At 41.8% G+C, this 26358-nt stretch overlaps 1 protein-coding gene across 1 annotated transcript in view; it reads right to left on the bottom strand.

Annotated features, from left to right (window-relative positions):
• fam20cb (FAM20C golgi associated secretory pathway kinase b) overlaps positions 1-25963 on the bottom strand; it is a 57856-nt gene extending 31893 nt beyond the window's left edge. The window contains exons 1-3 of the mRNA XM_026179012.1: positions 24637-25963; positions 24274-24449; positions 19714-19792 (exon numbers count right to left, since the gene is read on the bottom strand). Of these exons, the coding sequence (XP_026034797.1) occupies positions 19714-19792; positions 24274-24449; positions 24637-25148 (767 nt within the window). The 5' untranslated portion in view covers positions 25149-25963. The remainder of the gene's footprint in view (positions 1-19713; positions 19793-24273; positions 24450-24636) is intronic.
• Positions 25964-26358: the final 395 nt, after the last annotated feature.

Genomic DNA, 26358 nt, shown 5'->3' with positions numbered 1-26358 from the left:
TTTATTTATTTTTAAATGAAAGACAGAGAGAACGGGGATCAAGGTCTGAGTGGCTGCAGGCAGGGCCTGTGGTGCCCTGAAATCCCAGGGCTGTGTCTGGTAAATTGGTGGGTGGGGTACATGGTGGCTGTTGATAAGCAGATAGAAAACAGTGCTCAGTGCCTATAAATACATAATAAATACACATAGGAAAACCCTGGAGCCATGGGACTAGCATGGCAAGGGTGCACAGGGAGGGAAGATGGACTCCCTACATAAAGATGTGGAGCACTGCTGCAGAGACGTTCAGTGAAAAACACAGAGATGGATACAGAAATATAGAAGAGGGTGAGAAACAGTGAAAGGGAACAAATTAGATGGAACGAGGAAATTATCCTGGAGAAACTGATGGGATCTCACTAACACGAGTCGTGTTGTTCTGTTTCATAAGACCAGAAAACAAAAAGAGGATGCATCTTACTCCTTCAACCTGTCAGGTTTCAACTTGTTTTTGCCATTGTGCCACCATTAAATCCTCACAGATACAAAAGGAAACCGCAGAAATGAAAAATGGTGGAAAGCAACAAAACTGAGCTCGTAAAGCATTTATAGGGGCCGTCTGAGAGGCTTTATGAGCAGAGGAAAACAAGTTTTTGCAAAAAGGAGGAACAATATATGACAGATTCAGATTTTCCAGAGATGTGAAAGCTGGGAGGGTAAGTGGGTCAGGAAACTCACAGGAGAGGAGCAGAGGGGCAGCAAATACGGCACACTGAGCCGTTTCCTTCCAGCTGAATCACTCATATTATATCAGGAGAAAATGAGAGGACGGAGGTGTTGTTGGAGGGAGGGAAAGCAGGGCTCGCCTCTCGCTTTCAGTTCTCCCAAGACCAGAGATTGATGGGTGTGGCTGGAGGAAAGAGGAGTGATGGTTAAAAGAAGTGACGGGAAGAAAAAAAGGGACAGAGAAAAACAGGAAACAGCCTGGGGAGGGTTAGATACGAAGCAGAAGAGAGGCGAATGAGGAAATAAAACTGAAAAAGCTGGAAGAGGAATGAAGAGGTAAAGGAGAAATGCCTAAAAGGTGCTGTCAGAGTCCAGGTGTGGAACATCACGCTTACTGATTTTAGCATACCAAAGATATTAAAGGACAAAGTTAATGATATTAGTCATTTAAATATTAAATAAAAATTAGTAATAAAAAACAATTAATTCCGTATTTAAACATTAGGCTACATGGATGAAGTCGCTGTTTTCCTTCCTCCTCCTTTCTCATCAATCGATCAATCAGTTTATTCATATTGCACTTTTCACAGGATAAAATCCACAAAATGCTTCACAGTAATATAAAAACAGAAATACATAAAATACATCAAAAATAAAACATACAGAACAAATCTAATTAAAAGACAATCTAAATAAATGAGTCTTAAGCTGCTTTTTAAAAGAATAAATACGATCAAGGCAACGTAATGATGGAGGGAGAGCATTCCACAACCTGGGGGCCACCGCTCTAAAAGATCTATCACCTCTGGTCTTAAAACGGGTTCGTGGGACTACCAACAGCCTTTGATTAGATGATCTCAGGCTGCGAGAGGGAGCGTGGGGTTCTAAAGATCTGAAATGTAGGCAGGGGCATCACAATTCAAAGCTTTAAAAGTCAGTACTAAGATTTTAAAATGAATTCTGAAATGTACTGGAAGCCAGTGTAATGAACGTAACACTGGTGTAATGGGCTCTCTTTTTCGTGTTTTAGTTAAAATCCTTGCAGCAGCATTCTGGACTAACTGGAGACGGTCAAGATTCCTTTTGCTCAAACAAAGAAAAAGGCTGTTACAATAATCTAAGCGAGATGAAATAAAAGCATGAATAACCATTTCTAACTCAGATTTAGACAGCAAAGTTCGCAGTTTGGAGATGTTTCTTAGCTGAAAAAGGCAGTTCCTAATTAACTGGCGAGAGTGTTGTTCTAGGGACATGGTAGAATCAAACATCACACCGAGGTACCTGAGGCTCGGGTGAACAGATGAGCCAAGAGAACCAAGATGCTGTTTGATTAGAGATATCTGGTTGTCGGGGGAAATAATTAATGTTTCTGACTTCTCAGAGTTCAACAGTAGTTGTCACCAAGCCACTGTTCAATGGAAGCAAAACATTTATTAAAGAGGACAGTTTATGGACTTCCATCGGCTTAAAAGAGCAATAGAGCTGAATATCATCAGCATAGAAGTGATAAGACACCTCAGGGAACTGCCTAATTATAAGTCCTACATATACAAAAGAAAAAGAAGAGGACCCAGAACTGAACCCTGCGGTACCCCACATGTCAGATCCTAGAATGTGACATAAACTGATTTGCAAAAACACTAAAAGATCTGTTGGAGAGGTACGACTGAAACCACTTCAAAGCCAGACCGGACACACCGACTACGTCCCAGAGCCTGTTAATCAGGATGGTATGTCAATGGTGTCAAAGGCAGATGTCAAGTCCAACAAAACCATGACTGAGGATGCTCCGGAGTCAGCTGACATCATAATGTCACTAGAGACTTTAAGTAATGCGGTTTCTGTTGAGTGACTTTTACGGAAATCCGACTGAAATTTGTCATACATTTCATGTTTTTCTAAAAAAGTGGAAAGTTGATCTGCAACTACTTTTTCCAGAACTTTCGACAATAATGGAAGCTTAGAGATAGGCCTATAATTCTTCAGCTGAGCTGGATCCAAACTGCTCTTTTTTAATATCGGCTCAACAACAGCATGCTTACAGAACCTAGGGACCACAGAGAGGCATTGCATATCTCTACAATAGAGGGGCCAGTGGCAGAGAGAGCATTTTTAAACAGCCCAGCAGGTAGAATGTCATTTGCACAAGTGGTAATTTTCATTTTATCCAGCAGGAGTGAAAGGTCATGTATGTTCATTGGGTTAAACACTGACAGTAAATGAGGGGGAGGTGGCCCAGAGACACAAACAATATAGTGAGACACTCACTAGTTGCACTCCATATGACAAGAAAAGCAAACAGTGGATGGAAATGACCGTTGTGGTTACCTGGTGGGAAATTAGGACGAGAAAGATCAAGCCAAGATGTTACAAAGTTGTGCAGGCTCCACGTTCTGATCGGTTCCAAGATTAAGTTGCTTTTTTTTACTGTTAAACTAAAGCCTTAAGCATTTATTTTACATTTTTACTGCTTAAAGCGCTTTGGGTGACTTGAAAAGCGCTATATAAATCCAATCCATTATTATTATTATTATTATTACATTTGCCTTACTCTATGTCACTATGATTGCACTATAATGCTACTGCTGCTGGCAACTTGCTTCAGTAGATTCACACTTCAAATTAGGAAGTGTGTCATCAGTGATAGCAGCTCATTGGAAAAGGATGGAAAAAGCCCTTCCCTTACATACACTTAAAAAAGCATGCACTCTGCGAGCCACAAGCATCAATAAAACATTACTTTTTTCAGTATTTTCTTTCTTTTAGATTATCAGAAATATCATTATCACAAATCTTCGTGAAATATTGTATATATATTATAATTTTGAGGCTATATCACCCACTCCTACTTGGGAGCCACTTGTGGGGAGCATGTCTGTTTTCATGGTAATCAATTGAAAATGAGCAAAGCAACCAACTGACAGACCGGCGTTGCTTGGAGCAACATGGCTAACATTAGGAAAAGGCACTCAGTGTTAAAACCTCTTATTAGTTTTAGCTGAACCTTTGGGGTGCATTAGATTTAGTTCTGCGTCTCCTACATTTAAATCCTATTATTAAGAGATCTCCAGAATCATGTATGGATAGGAGGAATGACTACAACAACCAAAAACAATTGGGAACACTGTCACAAATGGACCAGATAGACAGTTTCTTTATGAGTTAGGCTTACATATAAAATGTAAAACTATCTTCTAGATTCACAAAGAGAAAAGGAAAAAAGCTGAAAAGTGAAGAAGCCAAACTGGCCACTGAGACACAAACTGCCACTCAGTTCCTCGTGTACCGTCACGCATTTTCCTACAAGAGCACCGAGCAGCAAATCTTCATGTAACATGCCAATTTTTTTTCCTTCTTTCTTCAGCCTCGAGAAAAACTGGCTTCAAATACAGCAAGCTAACAGTAACTAATGATGTACACAGCATGACAGATGCATGCACGTTTAATTCAGCGTATAAAAAATACATGGGGGGGAAAAAAAAGGAATCTGTGTATATTTGCATATTTAATGTGAAGCCTTTTCTTACATCTGCTGCACTTAACTGCAGCTTTTTCCATTTACTGCACAGCTGAATAAAGGAGTGTATATTCAGTGAGAGCGCAAACAAACTGCTTTTAATGTTTCCTTACACACTATGAAAGATGCGAAAGCCTCTCTTCAGACTGACTGATAAATTACGAGTTACACTCTTACATTTAGAGGAGGGAGTGTTGCGTGCTGCATGTTTAAGCGGTCTCCCTGCTTGAGTTGTTCATTGACAGTGAAGTAGGGGAGGACATGTAGAATTAAAGGTGAAAACCCTGCCTCGATTTAGACTCTAGGCTATGATTTTACCGGACCATTACTTTGAATGATGAGTCAGCCACGCCCCCTCTGAAGTTAGCTCGTGCGTGGGCAAGAACTGAAACTCCAAAGCTCATATTTGAATTGGCACTAGGCAAACACCGTAAATGCCCCCACCGCTACCACCACCCCTTGCCACTACCACCTCCCCCCTCCTCCATAGCCCTACACTGAGTTAAGCGAACACACAGCACATCATCACAGTTGGTAGAGAAGCACCATCGCTCGCAGCACACTAATCCGTGCAATTTTGCCAAGCTGCTTTCTCCTCGCAGGGCCTAACAATGCTGAAGTCACTTTTCCTGCCTCTCCCTCTCTTTTTCTTTTTTTTCTTTTTTGCAAACAACAACAAATCATAATCCTTTGGTGAGCTCAGCCATATGGTCTTTTCTTTATCCTTTCTTTATCCACACCCCACTGACATTAATAATCTGTGTGGCTGGGGAGATGGTATAGGGCCAAAACACTCCCAACATTCAAATAATCCCACTGTCATTTTTTTGTACTTCTTTTGGCTGAAAAAAACATTTGCTTTGAAACTGATGGGTTGATGTATCGTGATTCTCCTGCAAATGATGAGGACACAAAAAAACTGTCAGACTGTAAATCATTCACTGCTCAACTTCTAAATATATTTACGTTTTATAGCAACTGAGTTGTAAAGGGCAACAGAAAAACACTGACAACCTGAGAGGACTTGCCAATAAATCTATAGTGCTTCGTAGCTTTACAGTAATTTCAGCTCTTTGTTTAGCTGACTGCTGCAGGCGGCGGTTGTTTTCACAAAAATCTTTAAAATCAATTTGTGCTTTAACTGTTCAACACCAGCACAGTGAACAACTAGCTGGTGAACACAGTGGGGCCTTTAGTTATTAAAGAGATATATGTTTCCTCCAAACCAGCGCTAAAAGTAGAGGAAATGATGGACTTGGGTGACCAAGAACTACATTTGTGCAAATGCAGACTGTAACACTTTGCAAACATTTTGCTAGCCAAAGGAGATTTAGCCGTTCTGTATACACATGTATATTGACTCCCTCTCCGTATTTAAGACACAGCTCAAAACACATCTGTTTAAACTGGCTTATTCGCTTTAATGCTGATTTTATCTGTTGTCACGCTCTGTTTTGTAATTTTAACTTATTTTATGTATTTTATGACTATTGTTGCTTTTATTAATTGTGTTTTTTGTAAGGTGACCTTGGGTTTCTGAAAGGCGCCCTCAAATAAAATGTATTATTATTATTATTATTACATGCATGCAAAGCTGCAACCTAAGGCCCCAATCGCACAGGGCTAGAGACCAGTCAGTCACCCACAGCCACCAGTCTCTATGGAAAAAAAGTGTATTCTTTGACTGGTTGGTGAATGGTAAATGGAGGTTTCTACCAGTAAAACTTGCACCAAGAAACTCTTTGCGAGCTCCAGTCAATAGCAGGTTCCCAGTAGTTAGCATGGCAGACAGTGACTTGTCTTGCTAAGCAGCAGTCAAACTGATAGCTAAAAACATTTTTATTCAAAGTTAAATTTGTGTTGTTTGTAATGTGCTGTTTACAGTGGTAAACTTTCAGTTTGAAAGCTAATATTCTCTATTGCAAATTTCAAGCTTCACTACAGCTTAGAGAGTTAATTAAAGTTAGTTAGTTAAAGTTTTTCTTGACAACTCAACTGCATCTTTTATGCAAACTACAGGCAACAGTGACACTGTGTTAGTGAGGAAACAATCACAATGAAGTATGCAGCGCAACCAGTTTTGTTACCAGTTTCACTTGGCAGCTGCCAGCAACTTGAATCAACCACTCGACAACCGGGAAATACTTATTTTTCCTTAGCAACCAGTGGCTGCCAGGTATTCTCTGACTAATCTTTAGGCCTGTGTGACTGAGGCCTAAGCAGAAGTTCCAAAAAACTGCAATTCACTGAATGACCACTTCAGGCTCCCATCAAAATGTTTGAGTAAAGATTTTGTTTATAATTCAGCAGGTAAAATTTGACTAAGGCTTAAAATTTACATTATAAGAGATGTGGCAGATTTGACTGGAAGGCAGTCGCCAATGCAAATACAGCCATCTGCTAGGCCTTCACTCATTTGGTTGCACAGCTCATTCAAGAAGTCTTCCATTGCAATCAGTTTTTGCGAGTGAAATTGTGTTATTGTATCTGTTGTATCCATGTAGCCATACAATGCAGCTTGCAAGCATCAGCCAGCAACAACAACTCCACACTTTTGTCTAAATATCTTCAAAAATAAAAGATATGGGCATGGTCATAAAAATAAATTTAAGGCATCAAAATGTGAGTCTGCATACCAGCCGGTCATGTAACTGTGGCTGCATCCGTCTTTTAAAATCTATGCTTGGTCCCTCCAGCACTAATGCAGGCAAGCAAGTCTTTCTTCCAGTAGATTTGTCTATTTTCTGAATGAGAAGCCTCCAAAGTCACATTACCGCACTTGTTGTCACTTTGTCAAATTATGTAACGATTGTCTTTGTTGTTTTTATTTCAGCAGAGAGCGCTAACATGCCAAGAGGGCCCCTATAAACTGTAATGAAACTGAAGTGTGGCCAGTAAAAAAACAAAAAAAGAGCAACTGAGAATATTATTGTGCCACTAAATCAGCACATCCCAGTGGAACAAATTACATGCTGTCATCACTTGTAAATTATGATCAGTTCTTAGACATCCATTCCTAAAAGGTGGAGAGAAAGACTCACAGTTCAGTATAGTTTTTTTCTCATTGCGATTCATGTTAGGCATCTATTCATGTTGAGACACGGGTGCTGTGTTTGACTTTTTAATCTTCCCATCTGAGACTGGCTGCTTCACTTGTTTCGAGTACCCACCCTGGATTTTTCTCCCCTCTACACAGGATGTCCACGGCTAAAACTTGGGGGAATATGCAGATATTGAATTGTGAGAGCAAAACTTTCTACTTTAATCGAGCTCGTGCGGTACGCAGCGGTGTGGCACAGATGTTTAATCTACATCTATACCTTAGCAAGTGCACTGACAGCTGTCCTCTTTCCCTCTGTAAACTTAGCTGCCACTCCGCTGGTTGCTAATTACGTATCACAACATGCCCTCGTAACACCACGCTCCTGAATGCTTCCCTTAGAGGGTGACTCTTCAGGGGGAGAGAAGGCCTAATTAGACCAAGTGTCCAAGAACTGACACAGATGGCTCTAGATGGTGAGCTCAAGAAATGAGATAAATGCTGCAAAAAAAACCAACAAAAAAACAGCCAAGGACCTTGCAGTGCTATAATTAAACCTGACAATCAGGAATGCTGAAAAGCAATGGTTGATCATGGTATTTTACCTCCTGCTTCATTACAGTCTAAAGGTGTTTTTTCCTGACACTAACTGCAGCTTACAAAAGGGATCAGTTCCTGCTGCCAGGACAGTGTGATGAGACAATGAGCTTTAATGGCTATTGAAGGCAAGAAAAAAAAAAGAAGGAAGATCACAGAAGAGGCCTTGAGCTCTGCTGCAAACCAGAGCGGAGCTCCAACAAACGATAAAACGTTGGAAACTTTGCTAAAACCAGAGCTGTCCTGCACCATGGCAGGAGAACAGATTAGGTTTGTTTCCCCCCTTCAGAATAAGTCCAGAAATAAAGACTCCTTCTCCTTTAATTAAAACGACTAGCAACGCTTTCACCAGTACCTTGGCTTTGTTCATCCTGAGCACACAGGCTCAACTAACTGGACCGAGGCATGCCGTGCCGCTCCTTAGAAGCGAAACTGCATCTAGGCCTATCGCTGTAAACAGTCCAAATGTGCAAAGACCAAATTGCGAGATGAGCTGAGCAAAAGGAAAAAAAACTGCAAGGACTGATCCTCAGACTCAAGCGTTTTCTCCACACGCTCCTACGCTGGTATAAACAGCACAGCAAGTAAATTAGTCCACGATTCTTGGCTGGAGTTAAAGGGACTGAAGTTAAGATTTATTTAAAGTCGCCCTTCTGCCAGAATTTCTGTCTTGACAAGATGACAGCTTTCTAAAACTCTGTCCAGTAAAAAATGAGATGTGAGGAAGTGTGACTTTTGTTTACAGGTCCTGCTTGATTTGTATCTTGCGTCCGGAAAGCAAACGAACAACGAATACAAGCGTGGAAGCTTTAACGTGGATTGGCCCACGGAAAGAGAAGCAAAATCAAACAAACAAAATCAAAGGTGCGAAAAGCTTCTCTGAAGTTTATGCTTTGCAGTCCCAGATTGTAAAAGCGCGTACTCGACTTTCTACCCAAGTCGAGTACACAATACCAAACACAGGACACATGACACTGACTCTCAGAAGACATTAAGGGCTCATTTCCAGCCACCCTCTGTGCCTCTGCTTCCAGCATCTGGCTCGCAGTAATAGCACCGTGGAGGGGCCGGACTCAGGCCAGATGAATCAATGCCTGCTGCCATTGTCACATCAGCTGCTGAGGTGTACTGTGTCCAGACAGAGACAGAGTAAAGCCTGCCTCTGAGTGACAGTCCCTTCAAAGCAAAGAGACAAGATGACAGATGGTATCAAAGCCTGCTTTCCCATAGAAATACAGAGCAGGATCAGGTTTTCTGAGGAGTTTATGCCCGAGTAATTAACTGCTTTTTTCTTCAATGAGTTTATCAGTGATGAACCGCAATTGTGACAGTCGAAAAAAACTTGCTTTTGAGACCGCAGAAAAATGGCAGCGCAGCACGCATTTAAAATGCATGTCTGTGCGTGAGCATGTGCAGCTCTGGCGATTGCTCGAACACACATACACACGCACACAAAAGCACACAGATGGCAGAGGAATTTAGCCGAGGCTTTGATATGCAGATTGGATGCTGGCTTGTCATCTCTGCTGGCTGCAACACTGTGTTATCGTTTCTTCAGCACAACATTAAGGCTGATAACATTTACCTGAAGGGGGCAGTTGACTGATAATATCGTCAAGACATTCCTGCTCCTGGAAGGCCTGGGCAAACACTACGTGGAACAGTATCGTAGAAGAGCCATGCTGTATGCACAGGGGCATGAGTAAAAACATACACACACAAACACACACAGACGCACACGGATCAGCACAAAAAGACAAAGAAATAGGAGCACACTTTTCTCCTTCTTGTCTCCTAGGCACCGACAGTATGAGTACTGTGACAGCTGGGACGCCTTCATGTCCAAAGTCATCAGAGGTGGCAGTAAAACTGTGACACACACATACACATACACAGACACACAGTGAGATTTCAATTGCAGCGACAGCAATGTATAGTGTGGAAGATGGGAGAAGAATGGATGCTGATGCTGGGACTGCTGAAAATTAACTGTAAATTACATAAAAGGAGTGAATGCCAGCGTCTAACAGACATGTCAATAGAATATGTTAGTGGAGGATAAAAAAGTATCTCAGGCTCACTAATACCTACATTCTACATAAATCATGACGCCTGATTACTGTAGGTGGCAGAATGCCAGCAGTACATTAGTAGATTATTACAGTGGGACACTTGCTCATGTGCAGCTTCCTGCATCCCCGCTAGACCGTAGATTAGTTGCGTAAGCTTCTGCTGCTGAGTACTCATAGCAGGGTTGGCTATAGTGTAGCCTCTATGCTGTCTATGACATTGGCCCAAATTAAGAGATTATTTCAGAGGAGAGAGAGTTTATCCTTTAATTTTAATTATAGGGAATTTCACAGCAGATAAACTGAGTAATTAAATAGATTTAGTGGCATTATTTTTTTCTAAACTTCTTTTTATCACTGTTATTTTTTTCTTTTTGGGTTGATAAAACCAAAATATTTAAGGTGATTACTGATTACTCTCTACTTAAAGGTATGGGATTACTTATACAGTATCTACTATGTGCGTCTTCTATAGTCTGTACTTTTCCATTAGTATTAATATACGTGGTATACATAGAGTGGAAGTTCCAGGTTTGCAGTAGCAAATTACAGAGATTAGCTAAAATATTATGGATGCTATGATAATGAGTTCTTTTACAGCCTCTTACTGCCTCTAGGAAGTGGGTAAGTGGCAGCCAGGTGCTGTTAATCAAATGCAATTTAATAATTGATCAGCAAGTGACCACATCTGTAAAAGAAGTGGGTGTTGGTGGTTGCTGGTCTGAAGGACTCAGCTGTGTGTGTTACCACAATGCCACAGTTTTTCCAGGACTGGACGTCTCAACAAGATGTGAAGCACGGTGGTGGAGGGATGATGATTTGGGCTTGTTTAGCAGCCACAGCACCTGGATGCTTTGCAGTTTTTACGTCAACAATGAACTCCAAAGTATTCTAGAAATGTGAGGCCCTGTATGACAGCTAAAGCCTGGCCAGCACAATGAACCCAAGCACAGCTGCCAATCTACAACAGAATCGATGGAAAAGAAAAGGATCGGGGCATATCTCAAAAAAACTAAAGCAATGCTGCAGAGAAGAGCGGGTCAAAATTCCCCCTCAAAGACGTACAAGACTTCTAAAGTCACACAGAAAATGATTACTTCATGTTAGTGCTGCTGAAGGTGCTTTTACAAGTTACTGGCTCATAGGCTGTACTTAGTCATATGAAAAGGAAGTTTTTCACAGCACTCTATGCAGTGATGTGAACATTTTCTTTTTCATATGACTGCATTTCATTCGTTCAGCTGTTGTGTTTAATTTACCATTAATGTCATCGTAAGTGGTAACTATAACCTTAGATTTGGTGAAGGCCAAAGTTGTTCCTGTTCCTATTCTTCCCGGGGTAAGGTTAGGGTTAGGGTTGGCACTCAAAGAGTTAATGTTTATCAGAAGGGTTGTGAGGGTGAGTTGCTGAGTTAATCATTCATACTGTGGTAGGACAGGGACAGGAATATGAAGACTGCTGCTCTGCTCATTGTAAAAAAAAAGTTCATTTCAATCTGCCAAGCTGATATTTATCAAGAATTCCAGACAAAATGAAATATGATTGCATTTAATTAGCAGTAACTGCGGTATGTAATTTGAGAAGGTATAGTTAGATTACTTGTACCTGCTGCACTGGCTTTGTGTAATTAAAATGAAAAAACAAGTGACTGAAAACTAAGTCAGTTAACTGGAAATATTTTAGATGACTTAATAAGCATTCCAATGTAACTGTAATCAAACTGCTGGTATACTTTCTGCTGACTGAAATAAACTGGGGAAGTGGGACCGGTGTACAGATTTTGGAGGGTTATTCATCAATAAGAATAAAAGCTGAAGGGGATGATTTTTCCCATGGAGTTAATTTTGTAGCCTCAATGAGCCAATAATGTTGAATAAAAAGCTCTTAACGTAAGCTATTGCTTTGCTTATATGCTTATATAAAGGAAGGGAAACTGAGTACATTCTTAGTGTTTCAGGGGTTATAAAAATAAAATAAAAAGCAGTGATTTACTGGAACCAGGCCGCAGCTGAACAGCACAGTGTGCATCACTGCCCCGCGGCACTACCTTGTCCAATATCGATCATTTCAGCCACGCTTCACTCTAGCAACAAAAAAAATCAAAAGTTCAAACATTTTTTTTTCAGGGCGTTCTGTCGACTGCCTCGTCTCAGACTACATCTGTTTTGTGATCGGCACTGTACTAATGCACCCAATCTTCTCCCTTCCCCTTATTCACCTCGGGACAACTGCAGGTGAGTTATAACCTGGCATCCCTGGCAACACTGAAGAAGAGTGAGATTATATTTGTAAGACTCCATGGCATCAGGGTGAATTACACCAAATTAGTTTTAGTCAGATTATTCCCATCTCGCTACATGTAGCAGTCAGACTAACACATTTAGTGGAAAACACAGAGCAGCTGCGTGATCCTGGCGCACAAGCAGCCCACAGTGTGTCACGGTCTCAGTGGGGAAGACAGAAAGGGGGTCAGATTACTAAGCCTAAGGGTTTCATTTGATCGTATGAATCATTCCGCTGCAGCGTACACTCAGCTACTGCAAATTTCTTCTACAGCACATGCAGAAGACTGGTGTGTGCGTTGTCCCTGCTTTGCTGGCGCGAGCACCTCTTTTAAATTGAGCACTCGTACACACTTTAATTTCAGCTTCGGCAAAGGCTGCACAATAATACCCTGGTGAAACAATTATAGCACTGGGGAAACAGTCAAAATATTAGCCAGAGAGAGAGAGAGAGAGACAGAGAGAGAGCAGCGAAAGGCAGCGAGTGCTGCTAAATCACACATCGCACTGTGGCTATAATTTTAGATTAATTATTTAACAATCAAACAGAACCAGCGGTAACGCACAAAATGAATAGGCCTCAGATATTTCATAAGGGCGATCATTGCTTTTACAAGCGTTTATAATATTCTGCTAATATTATATTGCGTTGCACCATTTCCAGACACGTTTCCCAGCAGTTTGGGGGTTAACGTGGAACTTTCAGCCCTGATGTTGCTTCTGTGCTGCTATGAATTTCCTCTGTTTCCAAACAGAGCTGCACTCATCATCCGCGCTCTGAATGACTTGTCCTCAGGCGCTTCATCCCTTTATTTCCTGACTCAAAGTCAAAGCACAGGCACAGAAGACCTTGTGAATACAATATCATACAGTAAACAAGAGCGCATGTACAAACAACCAAAAACCCGACTATAAGTCAAAATATATATAACAAAAATTGAGGGACAAATACAGAGCTTGGTCCGCGGAGGCGTTGTGTTTGCTTGGCACTGTCACAGTTTGAATACATGCTGGAACAATCGCTGAACTGTCCTGCTCCTTTTTTTCAGTCTTTGGTCATTTGCCTCTTTCAAGGACAAATCTGGGCAGCTTGCAGGACAAGGATAATAAGGACACATGCCCTTATTAAACAAAGCTCCTTCTATTTTATTCTTCCACCCTCCACAGCTTACGCACCTTGATGACACATCCTCCCCGCACACACAGGCAATTTCTCACTAATATTTCACATTTAACACAGACGTTTCCTGCGCGCTGTTATTTTGCGCTGCGGTCAATATGTTATCGACACAAACGAGGTGACGTGTGGCATCAGTCTCTTGTGTCCCCGGCGTGTCAATCAAAAATTACTCACGGACCCCGACTCGAGACAGATATAGATCTCTCGATGAGGAGGAGCAGCGGAAAGAGCGGATATCTCTTCGAGGAACACTGGAATTGATTTGCGTGCGACTGAGCCAACAGCCGGGCTGATTGACAAGCGATACAATTAAGTGGAAGCAAGAAGGAACGGAAGACCATCATTATATCAATCATCAGTCCTTCCCCCGCATCCCTTCGTCGATCATCTGCACTCATCATCTAATGGGCTTTGTGTGCTCTGAGACTAATTTCAGTGTAAATATTACAGTCACGTCTTTGCCGTTGACACTAGCACAAAGTCATGGTGACAGAAAGACAAAAGATAGGGGGAAAACACAAGAAGAGATGAAGATAAATAGAACAGAAGTGCTTGCTTTTGTTACCTAGTGCCTCAGGTTCAAAGTACAATCAAGCCCAGCAACAGTTGAACACACAAGTACTTGTACCAAAGGTCGCCCAGTCCATAGAGTATAACCTGCATACCTCTTTTTTAACTTCTACTAACAAGTACATGGACATTTGTGACAGGAAAAGGCATTATATGTATTACTGTTATTTGAACTTGAACGTAAGCTTTTGAAGGTACAAAATGTGTCATTGCTGGAGGGTTACTCCCAGTGAGACTGTTACCTTTTAAATGGACAATTTTTTGTTTTTTTGCCACCATGTACTACCAGTTCAGTCAACTGCAGTCTTTTTTTGCAGTTTCTGACCAGAACAGCTGTGATTAGTGATCCTTTGGAACTAATGTGAGATATTACAGAGCAGGACTTCACAGCTGCCAGTCCATCAAAGACAGAAAAAAAGTGTTAAATTATCAGGGAACACAGGCATCCCGAGTGGTTTTTGGATTCATACAAACCCGGGTTGAACATGAAGTTAAAAAAATAAATCACAGTTTTCTGCTACCTGTTGGTGAGCCCCAAGGGCCTATCTGAGCTTGTCTTTGATGTAATACTGCTGCAGAAGCTGAAAATGTGATTTGTATACATGGTAATGGTAAATAGCAAAAGTCAGTTTTTGCAGTGTTTTGATCAAACGTGTGGATGGGAGGCTTTTCTGATATTAAAGTATCCTACGTTTCACGCAAAGGTGAGCTGAGCTAGGTTTGAGCATGGATGGATGGTTTGATGGTAAAAATGGACGATATCAAAGTTTACTGTAGTATTAAGTATAGCTCACAGTTACCATTCATTATTATTAGCTCAAAGCAGCTCATTTTGCCATTTAGACTATTTTTCAAGATTCTAGATCCTTTAAATATCACGTAATCCTACTCAAACAGGTCAGCTACACTTAACATACTAGCATTGTTTGGCTTGTTCGTGCTGTTGGCTGTGAATTGAAAACAATATAATGTTTTTATAGGTGCATAAATGCTAAAAGCAAATCATTTTATCCTGTTGCTATGTAGTTGCTTGGCAACGTGATGATTTCTAATACAGATTTAGAACCTTCAGGGGCCTAAAATGTACCTGTGTGCCACACTTTGGTTAAAAGATGTCATTTCATATATAAAACGACAGTGCAAAATGACTCAACCAGTCCTGGTGGAGAGGTTATCATCTCATATGCAGAAGCTTTTGTGGATGACTCTACCACAGTGCCACAGAAATGCAGTCCATTGTTTTGTTCAAGGCCAGCACGGCTGTAAAACATAAATAATAATAATAATAATGATGATGATAATAACAATAATAATAATAATAATTAAAAGAAAAAACAGCTCACTGGTTACTGGTTGATGTTAACTGTTAGACAACTTGGCACAATCTCCACAAACCTCCAACTTACAAGTGCAAAAGACACACCAAAAGTCTGTCTTTGTACCTCTTTGGAGGTTTGAATTTTATGTGTTTGAGGTCATTTTTCATCTATTTGCAGGTACCTCCATCATCTAATGATCATTTTGTGTTTCTTTGCTGTCATTTAGCATCTGTTTGTGCTCAAATGCATCTTTTTAAGGCTTTTTTGCTTTTGCTGATGTTTTTCATCTAGAAATGGTTTGCAGTAATTGTTGGAATGGTTTTGCATATAATACAAAACCAGTGTGACTATGTCTCATTTTGCTTTGTTCTACCTGTGAGGTGTTTATTCTTGGTTTTAAAAATTCTGATTTTAAAAACCACTTTACAGGAACCCTACAACATAACATACGATATAACCTTATGTGCTCCTCCTGGGAACTGTAACTACACGTCGGTTTGAGGAATGCGATTAGCCTGTTCAGCACCCTCGATTCCTCCTGTACATTTCCAGCTACTTTTTTTGCTTCAGTTTTTTTAATTTATCAGTGAGAGAAAAACAATCAGATCTCGGGATGAGAAATAATAATCATAGGTTCAATATAAGGACTCGCAAATTTCCTGAAATGAGATGTTAAGAATATTGGAATGGGGAATGTCCAAAAAAGCAGAAAAACTCGAGTCATAATTATATGTGCACCCCAAAACATTACCACAACAAAAGGGAGGGAATAAAGTCCTAGCATGTTATTTTTTCCTATCAGCTTCCATTGCATGTAAAACAACAGGACATAACGCACTAATTAACACATAAAGCACCAGGACAAGCATAAATGTAGGCAATTGCCTACGATGTAATCACTTACATAGGCTACACTGTAGACTCTAGAAAGATTCCTTATGAGTCTCAGGACCACAGGACCAGCTTTTGGCTCCTCATCCAACTTGAAAAGTTTTTTTTCTTTCTTTTTTTGCCGCACTAAAGGCAGAAATTGTAAAATTGCTGTAAATCAATGTTCTTTCAGTCCAGACCACAGACATAACGAAAGCAGAGGATGACAAAGATGATAATTGAGCTTACTCATCCAGCTGAATGGTGCTCAGGTTACAATGCAGTTGTTGTTACAGACATTGCACAAAGATGTTTTCATCTGTCTGCTTAAGCAACACAGGGCTGGGCATCAGCTGGGATTTTAGCCACATCCCGTGAAGCCTCTTCGATCCTCCAAGAGAGCACAGACTTAACAAATATTGCAAAATAACCCTGGAGTTAGATTAGACTAGTTAAGACTGGGTTTATTTCATGTCTGGAAAGCTGGACCACAGACAGCAGATTTAATGGTCTGATTCATCCCTATTGCATCAGTACAGACAGATACTGTAGGCCACTTTGTGGTGACCCAGTACAGCAAGAAGCTAAATAAATATCTGCCACATTCAAGTACACACTGAGGCGTACTTTGCTTCTCCAAATGCATAAAGAAATACTGACCGTGGCATCTGATATTGACTCTAACTGAGGGGAAAAACAGGGGAAAGAATACCTAAAGGATCGATACAGAAGGCCTGTTAATGGATTTCTGCATTTCTGCTGTTCAGTAAAGAGAGAAAAACACACGGCAGACAGTGTTGCATGCACAGAGGAGGAGAATGATGGAGAATACTAAAAGTGAGAAAGAGACAGAAGAGCTGATAACCATATAGAGAGGAGGAGCGAGAGTGCAGTTTTACACAGATATGGATGGTTGGAGGGTCGATCGTTACCCCATACACTGCATGCATGCCTGCCTGCCTTTCGCTGCCTGATTGCCTGGCACACATTTGCATTAGAGCTGAGAGGAGTCGAGCAGAAGCGCGCAGCCAGAGAAGTCTTTGATCTCTCAGCCTCTGTCTCTTTGATGCACCGTGTGGAAACACACCAGCAGATTTGGGAACGACGGGATGATGTTGAGTGTTAAGTGGATGTGTGTGTGGGGTTTTTTTGAGTGTCTGTGTGTGTCATGTGTGATCTCTGTGAGGGAAATGGTGTACATAGCTGGAATGACTGTGCAAATCTGTCAAGAACTTGATTGCAGCCCAAATGAGCACACACACACACACACACGTACATGTCTGCATGGGTTGCCCTATTTTGTTAAGGACAAGTGCATTCAAGTTGGAGGAAATGAAATAGCTCCCCTTTGTTCCTGCCGTTCTTCAGGATTATCAAACATCACAGCGGCTCCGACAGCCACGAGTGTCAAGCAGCAGATTTACATCCAACACCATCGGCCCGTGCTTTTCTCGGAAAATGTCATTTCACATTTTGCGCCTGGGTTCAAATTCGAGGCAGTGCACCGAGATAATCTGTGGATTTGGACTCCGTGCATGTATTGACAACGCTCTCTCCCCACGTCTCTTCATCTGTCTCTCCTTCCTACCCCCTGTCTTCCCCAATCCGCCCCACCTCACCTCCCTAGACTCTCTCTCATCCTTTGCCTCCTCTCTCCTCATTCTTATCTCTGCTTTTCCCCCGCCTGTCAAGGATGATTTCAGGCTTGTTGCGTCTGGCCTGACTTTGTGGGGTGCGACCGAAACAGTAATTACAACAGTCTCTGAATAGCTTTTCCTCCCTCCCTCCTACCTATCATCCGCGGGCTTAACCCCGCTCTCCAAACTGACATGCAGGGGCCAGAAAAACAGCCCGCGTAGAGAACCATTAACCCACAATTAAATCACAATCACAACAGCAAAGGACGGGTGACATTTAAATCCATCAATTGATGTGGAATTAGGAGCACTCTTCACAAGATGCATTCTCTTCTAAATATGATGGTGCAGACAAAGGAAAAGTGAATTAATAAAATATTTCACAGTATGTGGGCCAAAGGGGGCAGCTGGGAACCACTGGGTAGACATTTACAGGTTAGGCCAAAGGGGTTTAAAATTGTCTGCACAGGTAAATACAGGTTACTGTAGTTCACTGATTCACAAGTGGAATAAGATTAAAAACAGAAATGAGGCAAAGAACAGAGGCTTTGTGGCTGAACCATAAGGCTCACAGGAATTGTGGCACCACTTCACATGGGCATGAAAGCCCATCGCCTTCAGTTTTATGATAGAAATATAAATATCTTCACATATAACCTGTTGGGTAGGTCCAAGCTTACAGTTTGGAGGTTAATGATGTCATTTTTAGCATGTTAGCTGACTTTTTCTACAAAAGAACCTAAGGAATAAATCTATGGACAGTACTGCTTCAAGACCGGCCTTGCTCTCAAGAACCAGTGAAGACGGAAAAGTGGCAGCTTATAACTTTATCACCACCCTTAAACTTGCTACTGGTATTAGTCTTGGAACAAATTGAAAAAAAGTTCTGACCTAATGAAGAAAGAAGGTTATCAAAGTAATTAAAGCTCATCATCAAAGAGAGGGGAGTGTCTGTACCCGCTTCATGGAGAAGGTAATGTGCACTTCAGTCCAAGAAGAAAAGAAGATGTCATGCAAACATCCAAAATATCCATCACGCTTTCTCTTACACGAATCATGACAGTAGGTTCTGTGGCAATTCAGTTAGTAGTTAGTACAAAAAAATTGACCTGCTGGTGTACTTTAGTGTGGATTTGTCATCTGGGAGCCATGGATGTTAGTAGTAGTCTTAGTATTTACAATTGCCAAAGTTTGATCAAAAGGTGAACCAACCAACATTGCCACCCCTACAGCCATGATCCCGATCCCTACCTCGATCTTGCCAACAATCACCAACAATCTATTAAGATGAAATAGTCTAGACAGGCAAATATCAGCAACAATACATTTCTACTGGATTATGATAAGCTGGATCAACGGTGTCTGCTTACATGTGGATCACATGCTGAGAACAAGATAGGGGCATTTAGCTCGAGTAGATGGTGCGATAATATCTGGACACGGAAAACTAATCAGATGGAATCAGTAACAAAATGTCTCAGGCTGAGAGCCGAAGGCCTCCAACATGGCCACTGAAGAATGTGATGTGTCATCCTAAAGCTGCGAGAGGTGAAATGCCTATTCAACATTTGGCTCTGACACAGCAGAATGATGTCGGCCTTCAATCTAATATCAAGGTTGTGCTGAAATGAAAGCAATTTGATATTGCCAGAAAGGAGAATGAGGAAATTAGATTGATGTTGTGAGGAGAATGGGTAGGTGGTGAGATGCGGAAAAAAAGGAAGTGAGCCAAGGCAGAAAGCTGCACAGTTCGTGTTTTATGCTGAAATGGCACTCAAGCTTTAATACCATATGAAGAAGGTCGTTTTTTTGTTTGGTTTTTATTTTCTTAAAGAGAGCAGGGTCAACGCTGCTTCATGTGTGGTCGAGCAGGAGAAATGTAAGGTTAGCAGGAACGCACATCTCAAAATGAGAAAAAAAACTTACTTCATGGGTTTGAATAGTGCCTGTCCGTAGTTCTGGAAGGTCATGATGAGCTTCAGCTGAGTGCCTCCAGATTTCATTGCTGTTGGAGTCAAACAGACAAGGTCGCTATTAACTTCAACTGATATTAGCTACACATGTTTTGCGGGTATGTTGAAGAAATGAGTCCTGCCCTGAGATAAACTGACCCACTGTATATCGGTTTTAGTTAAATCAAAAATTTCTCCCATTAAATTTCTGAATCATACCTTCTTGCTACTGTTTCTAAGTTTCTTTCTAAAATTTATAGCCCACATATTATTTATTAATGTTGTTTGCACTACTTTCTCGCACAATCTCACTCTTACTTTTTACTCTTTTTTTAACTTAACTTCACTTTTATTTTTTATTTTGGTTTTTAATAATCATTGTTGTGTATAAATAATTTTTTTTCAGGTATCTCACAGTATAAAAGCGCTCATTAAATGCCTGTGACACTTTCACTAAACTATATTGTTTATTTATTGTAGACTACACTATTTTGAATGATCTACTCTGCTGCCATAACATAAAAATTAACCTCAGTAAAGTATCTATCTATACTGACTAGCTAATATCTCGCTTGACTAGCTAGATACTAGCTAGTGGTGTTAGCTACTTTTGCTAGCTAAGCCGCAAAATTTTAACTTAAGCTAGGTATAGTTTTTAGCTCAGCTAATTCAGTAAGCTTGCATATCACAATGAATAAATACATAAATAGAATAAGTCATAGCCAGTGTTCAACTTTTGCCCATTCCAAGTTTGCAGCATAGCTAATTTCCATTTGATTATACTGTACTTGTTTTGAACTCTGGCTCTAAGAAAATTTAAATCAAGTCTGTGCTCACTGTTTTCAAAGTTTACTGAAAAACGTTCTCCCTAAAGCAGCACAGTCAAAGATTAGTCTGCTCATTATAGGAAACTGTTTTAATGTCTTTTACACTGCCTTATGTTTTAAAGAGAGAATTTACCATTGTAGGGGGAAAAACTCAATATCACTCTCGTCTAAATATTAAGACTAAGCTATTTACACATCAACAAAGCTAGTAATGAGGGCTCACCTAAACACACCTTCATACAGCACTTTATACACTTGAAGCACATATACCTCACAAATGAACCTAACATACATGCCTTTGATTTACCAAAGGAAACACAACAAAAGAGAACATGCAAACAAAGACCCCAGCCGGGGTTCAAACCAGGAACTTTCTTGCTGCGATACAACAGTGTTATCCACTTTGCCAGCATGTCTCTCTTTATGCTTTAGAACCAAATGTCATCTTTTTAAATGCATATAGTAAACTTGCATTTAAAAACACTTGTCACCTAACTTTATTTAGTCATTTCAGACATAGTAACACTAGCCATACATGTGTATTAATGCAATTCCTTAACAGCAACAGACTTTGCACCCTTTGTTCTCATACATCATAAATTTGAAGTATGTTCTGCTTACATTTAGCAAACCTGTAGATGGATTAGGCATGATCTTGTTTTAAATGGGAATGATTTGATTTACACTTGAGCGACATCTCACAGCACAGCAGAAACATCAATCTCCTCTGCTATTTAAGTGAAGAGCCCCGCTGCATATGTAAGCTCATACACGAGTGGTGGCAATGTGTCTTTTCTAAGCCAGTTATGTTTGTGTGTTTGAACTCCAAAAAGACAGAGAGCTGATGTCACAGTGTTTGTTTGATGGCAAAGGATAGCGAGAGGGTGAAGGACACCCAGTGCGCATCCAGCGCTCGTTGCTCCTCTGCTGTTTACTCCCTCCCCAGTATTCTCCTGGGGGTCTGTCCCTCTGTTGCTGTTTCTGTGTGTGTGTGTGTGTGTGTGTGTGTGTGTGTGTGTGTGTGTGTGTGTTTTTTTATTCATCCTTCCATCTTTCATGTTCTCTCCCTTTTTGAACACGATAATGCAGTCTAAAGGCCCTCATGGGACTAGCTGGTGCCAGAATGACAGCAGAAAACCAAACTGAAATTCACCAAAAAAGAAAGGGAGCAGAGATGACAGAGTGCCCGTTATTTCCTACACACTGATCGACTGGAGGCTGTTTTTCGGTGGCGCGTTGCCAGAGAACGACCTCCTCTATCAATGTGTTCATTTATGTTTACATACATGAATCATGACGACAAGCAGACTGTTTACAGAAAAATAGAGGCAGAAAGATCAGTGTCCATCTGCCCCCCCACCTGCTGCTGTGCAAAGCTGTGTGTGTGTGCTTATGCAGACATTTGGGATATCTCAAATAATGGATACCCCTGACTGTAGTCGCTAGGAACTCATGCATGCAAGGGGCCATGAAAATAATGTTTCAGCTTCCACTCTCAGCGAGCAAACCGTATTCACCGAGCCTGCCGTGTTGCAAAGCGTTTACCTGTGTCTCTGCTCGGGCTGTGAGCTTACAGGTTCATCCTATCAGCTTCGATATTGTCCTCTTTTCCATGCTCGGTCTTCATATAATACATCTAAGATCTCCTATGCCGAATTTGAGATAATAGATGACTACTGTTGGCTTCTATTGGTAGCCTGCCTGAGGCCTGTGCTAAGACTCTGTAATTACTGAGCCACCATGTATTCAGCTGGCAAGAGATGCTGAGAACTGCTTCCGCTATCCACCCAGGCCGACAGACAGAAAGCAAGAGGAAGAAAAATCTGAGAAAATTAGAGAGCGTCTTGACTAGAACAACAGAAAAGAAGGATATTCCTCTGCTAGTTATGCTGCATGAAGGCTAGTTTCATAAGTATACAGCATCCCCAACAATTTTTTAATCTTTGCTGCAGACCACTTAGATTTTAGTCACTGGCAGAAAAACCTGAAATCTGGGAATCTACCTTTTTTCAGCGAGCTAATGATAGGAGACCTTAGGTCAACAAGCACTCTTGGAATGAGGAAGCTAGACTGAGCCAAGCAGGAACAAAAAAAAAAAAAAAAAAAAAAAAACAGAGAAAGAAGGTAAAAAGAAAGATTTAGGTTCAGTATAGGCAGATGACGCAACACATTATCACCTCTATCAGGTATCTACTGACACTTTCTTCAAGTATTTGGGGGTTCTCTGCCGCTTGCTAGGTTTATGGCCCACCTGCCAATCAAATAAAAAGTCGGAGTTTGATTTGATTCAAACGGCAGTGTAGCTGTGTGATTTGCATCGAGACCAGGTGTTCTCTCGGGCTTGATGTATTCCACTGCGACGCTTTTGTGGAAATACATGAGAAGAGACCGGGGTGTTATATTATACCTTCAGCCTTGTGAGGCGGGAGCGTGCGAGCTGATCGGATTCAGCGCCCACAGCTCGCTTCCATCTTCATGCACGCTTGTGTGTACAACTTTGAGATCGAGGAGCACGCTTCGCAGTCAGTTAGCAGCCCCTCCTCACAACCGCCGGCCCAACTTGGGCTGCTTACGCGAGCGTGCAGAGGAAATTTGTTTTGTGCGGCTTGCTGTATTTTGGGCCTCGCCGATGAAATAATTTTAGATACAGTCGTCCCTTTTTCCGCTTCAGGTGGTGTTAAACAGTTGTTCACATAATAACTCCACCCAGTAGTGTAGAGGGAATCAGAGCTGAGCATTACAGAGCTGTCAGTTCAACAGGCTCAGCATGCAGCGACTGAAAAGTGATGATCAATAAAAGGCACTTCAGTCACAACTAGGCTTCGTTTTTATCCCAGCAAGTAGCCTTGAAGCTTTATCTGCTCCTGTAAGATTATTTTCTATCCACTGTGATCATGATTTTGGATTTCCAAAACTTAAACATGTATAATAGAAGTCCAGAGGATCATCACGCATACACTTAAATAAAAATTTCTTGCTTAAATAGAGGTTATTTAGGTTAAAGCTCTGTAAATGTTTGTGGAAAGACATCAGCATCGGTCGATGTTGGCCTTCTTAACCTGAAAGGAAAAGAGTTTTCTTGATTCTTAACATATCATTTTTTGTGCTAGCTTAACTTAGAAAGGAAGGACTTAAAAACTGTACTTATAATTTTCTCACCAGCAATATCGGCATCTGTTGTGTTTGCTTATCGCCATTGGCCACACTAGTTAAGCCATTTAATAACAGGTCATTATTTTAAAATGCCAGGAAAGAGGAGAACTGTGTAAACTGTAATTAAAAATGAGACATGTTTGTGATGATTGGGTGAGCTGACCCAGTCATCACAAGCGATATCTTTATTGGATTGCACAGGTTTTAAACCATGAGCACAACAATCGGTATCTGTGTCCATCAGTAGACACTGGCCTATCAGCCAGTTCTGAAGTAAGACACCGCACTCCCTATAATCTCGTTTTAGCGGTTCACCAAATGACACCGGAAAGGTGGCTGAGCTCTTTCACCTTCAGCTGCAAAATGCACAGATTTAATCCACACACGCTGCAGTGACGCATGTCAGCCCAAAATAAGTGAGAAACGTTTTCTGCAGTGTCAACATGGTGTCTTCAGACCAAATGTAATTTTGACCCTCCATCTGTTCACTGAAGCCCACCTGCTGGTTTTTGTTTCGATCAAGCTGCCCCCCTGTGCTGACTTATATGACTCACCCACGCTGGTGATCCTCTGGGTAGCCAGGTCCTTCAGAAGAGCATCGATGACCGGGTTGTGTCTGGAGTACAGCTCGTATCGATTAATCCCAATGTGGAAGCGGAGCCAGTTGGGGTAGGAATCAGCTGTCAGTTCCCCAGTCTGGCTGAACTCATCTATGTTGCTCTCCCCAGCCCTGGAGAGAAGAAGAGGGACAAGGAGAGAACAGAGAGGTAGAGATTGTTATTATTAGTATTCCTGTTACTTGTAATGTTATTACTTTATTATTGCACATGACTGAACTTTACTGTAATGTTCAAAGAAATTATGAAATATTTATTTGTAGGTTTTGTTGCATTAAAGTTTGGCTTTAAACACTTTACCATGCCTGATCCTCCGCTGCTTTGGGGTCAAATCTAATGTCCGTGTTGACGTTGAACAGCGTGTCCTCGTCTGTCAAAGGCGGCAACGACGTTTTATATAAAGGATGGTCATACAGAGCTGACAGCCTTGAACCTTTAGCCGGCACGTTCTTGTCAACCCCGGCGTCCTGCATGAACTGCCTCTTCCTGTCACCACGTTGTCCATGATGGTCAAGTCTCCTGAAAGCTTGGGATTTATCTCCTGCAACCGGGACCCTCTCCAGGGAGTGCAGGGAAACATTTGAGCTGGGCTCGTTGCTGAAGTCCTGGAGGATCCGCAGACTGTGTTTGTTAGGCCAACCCTGCTTGCCCCAGCTCTTTGGCTCCTCGCTCGGCGTGTGCGAGCAGGAGCAGCCGGTGCTGCCGTGCCTCTCCAGCTTTGGTAACAAGTCTATCATGATGTGCATGGAGCATGCAATTAGGAACACCATGAGGATCAAAACCCGGAATTTGCGCAGGAGAATCATCTTCATGGTCTCCCTTTTGAGTAGATGTGAGTACTTACTGCAAATGATCAGCACGCAGATGAACAGGCTGACTACATCGCTGATGATGTTTATCAGACTGGACGCCAATCTAATGAAATACACATTAAACACGTAGGACCCATCTTCGCTTGCCGTCTTGAGTAAAGGATTCAGTGTTCAGCCTTTGTATTTTCAACATCAGAGTCCTGCTTGTGGGTTTTAGGCGAGATCCCCGAAGCGCCAAACCATCCGCACGAGTCCAGGTAAAACAGGTCGAGTCGCTTCAGACCAACGGTCGATTTGCTCAAGCCTCATCCTCTTCGCACTGGCCCCGGTCTCCTTTCCTTGTCCGCCAGTAAAATTATCAGAGGGAATGCAGGCTACAAGACGAGTGAAGCAGCCGGGACAAGAAGAGAAAACGATCCGTTAAACGTCGGTGCCCGAGAGGTCCGACAGCGCGCATCGATCTCACCGACCAGCCTGCGCAAGGAAGAGTGGCCTGGGTTAGCCGGGACGTCAGCCCGGAACAGACACACGAGAAGTGCAGCTCTTCACATTTAAGTGTTGTTTCTGGGGGAAAGTCCCCGGGAAGTAGTCGACGTGTTTACTCCAATTCACCTATAAGCGATCCGGGATGCGTAATTCTGCCACATCGAGAGCCGTCAAACCACCAGAGGCGAGCCAAAGGAGTAAGGTAACAGGAGACCGAAATCTCCCTCCCTCCCGGGGCCGGGCAACCTTTAGGAGTACAGCGGGACAAGAGATCGCACCTCTTGTAGAATGTGTGAATCTGGGTGGGTGTGTTAAATATGATGATGAAGCCGAAGCTAGATCCTGCCTTTGCGCAGCGTCACAGTGCACAGATTGGCTGAGGAGAGAGAGAGAGAGAGAGGGTGAGGGAGGGAGGGAGGGAGAGCGAGAGAAGGGGGGAGGACAGTGAGACCATGTGAAGCATATAACTGGTTGTCTGTATTCCTCTTGGAATAAATCCTCATTGCACATCCCGGCTGCGCAAGAAGAGGGCGTCTTTCTCCTGGCCAATATCCAGGCTGGCTCACACGCAGCAGCAAAGTATTTTATTTTATTTATTTATTTATCTTTAAATCTGAAATTCATCTGCTGGAATCTCTCTGAAATGTCTCCTCCGAGACGGCACTCAATCCATCGATGATACATTAGACAGGCCTATTAGACCGCTCATCAGTCTGAGGATCCA

The sequence above is a fragment of the Astatotilapia calliptera genome, chromosome 8 (assembly GCF_900246225.1).
Source record: "Astatotilapia calliptera chromosome 8, fAstCal1.2, whole genome shotgun sequence".
In the NCBI taxonomy this organism is placed as follows: Eukaryota; Metazoa; Chordata; class Actinopteri; order Cichliformes; family Cichlidae; genus Astatotilapia; species Astatotilapia calliptera.
This window is presented reverse-complemented; position numbering and strand designations above follow the sequence as displayed.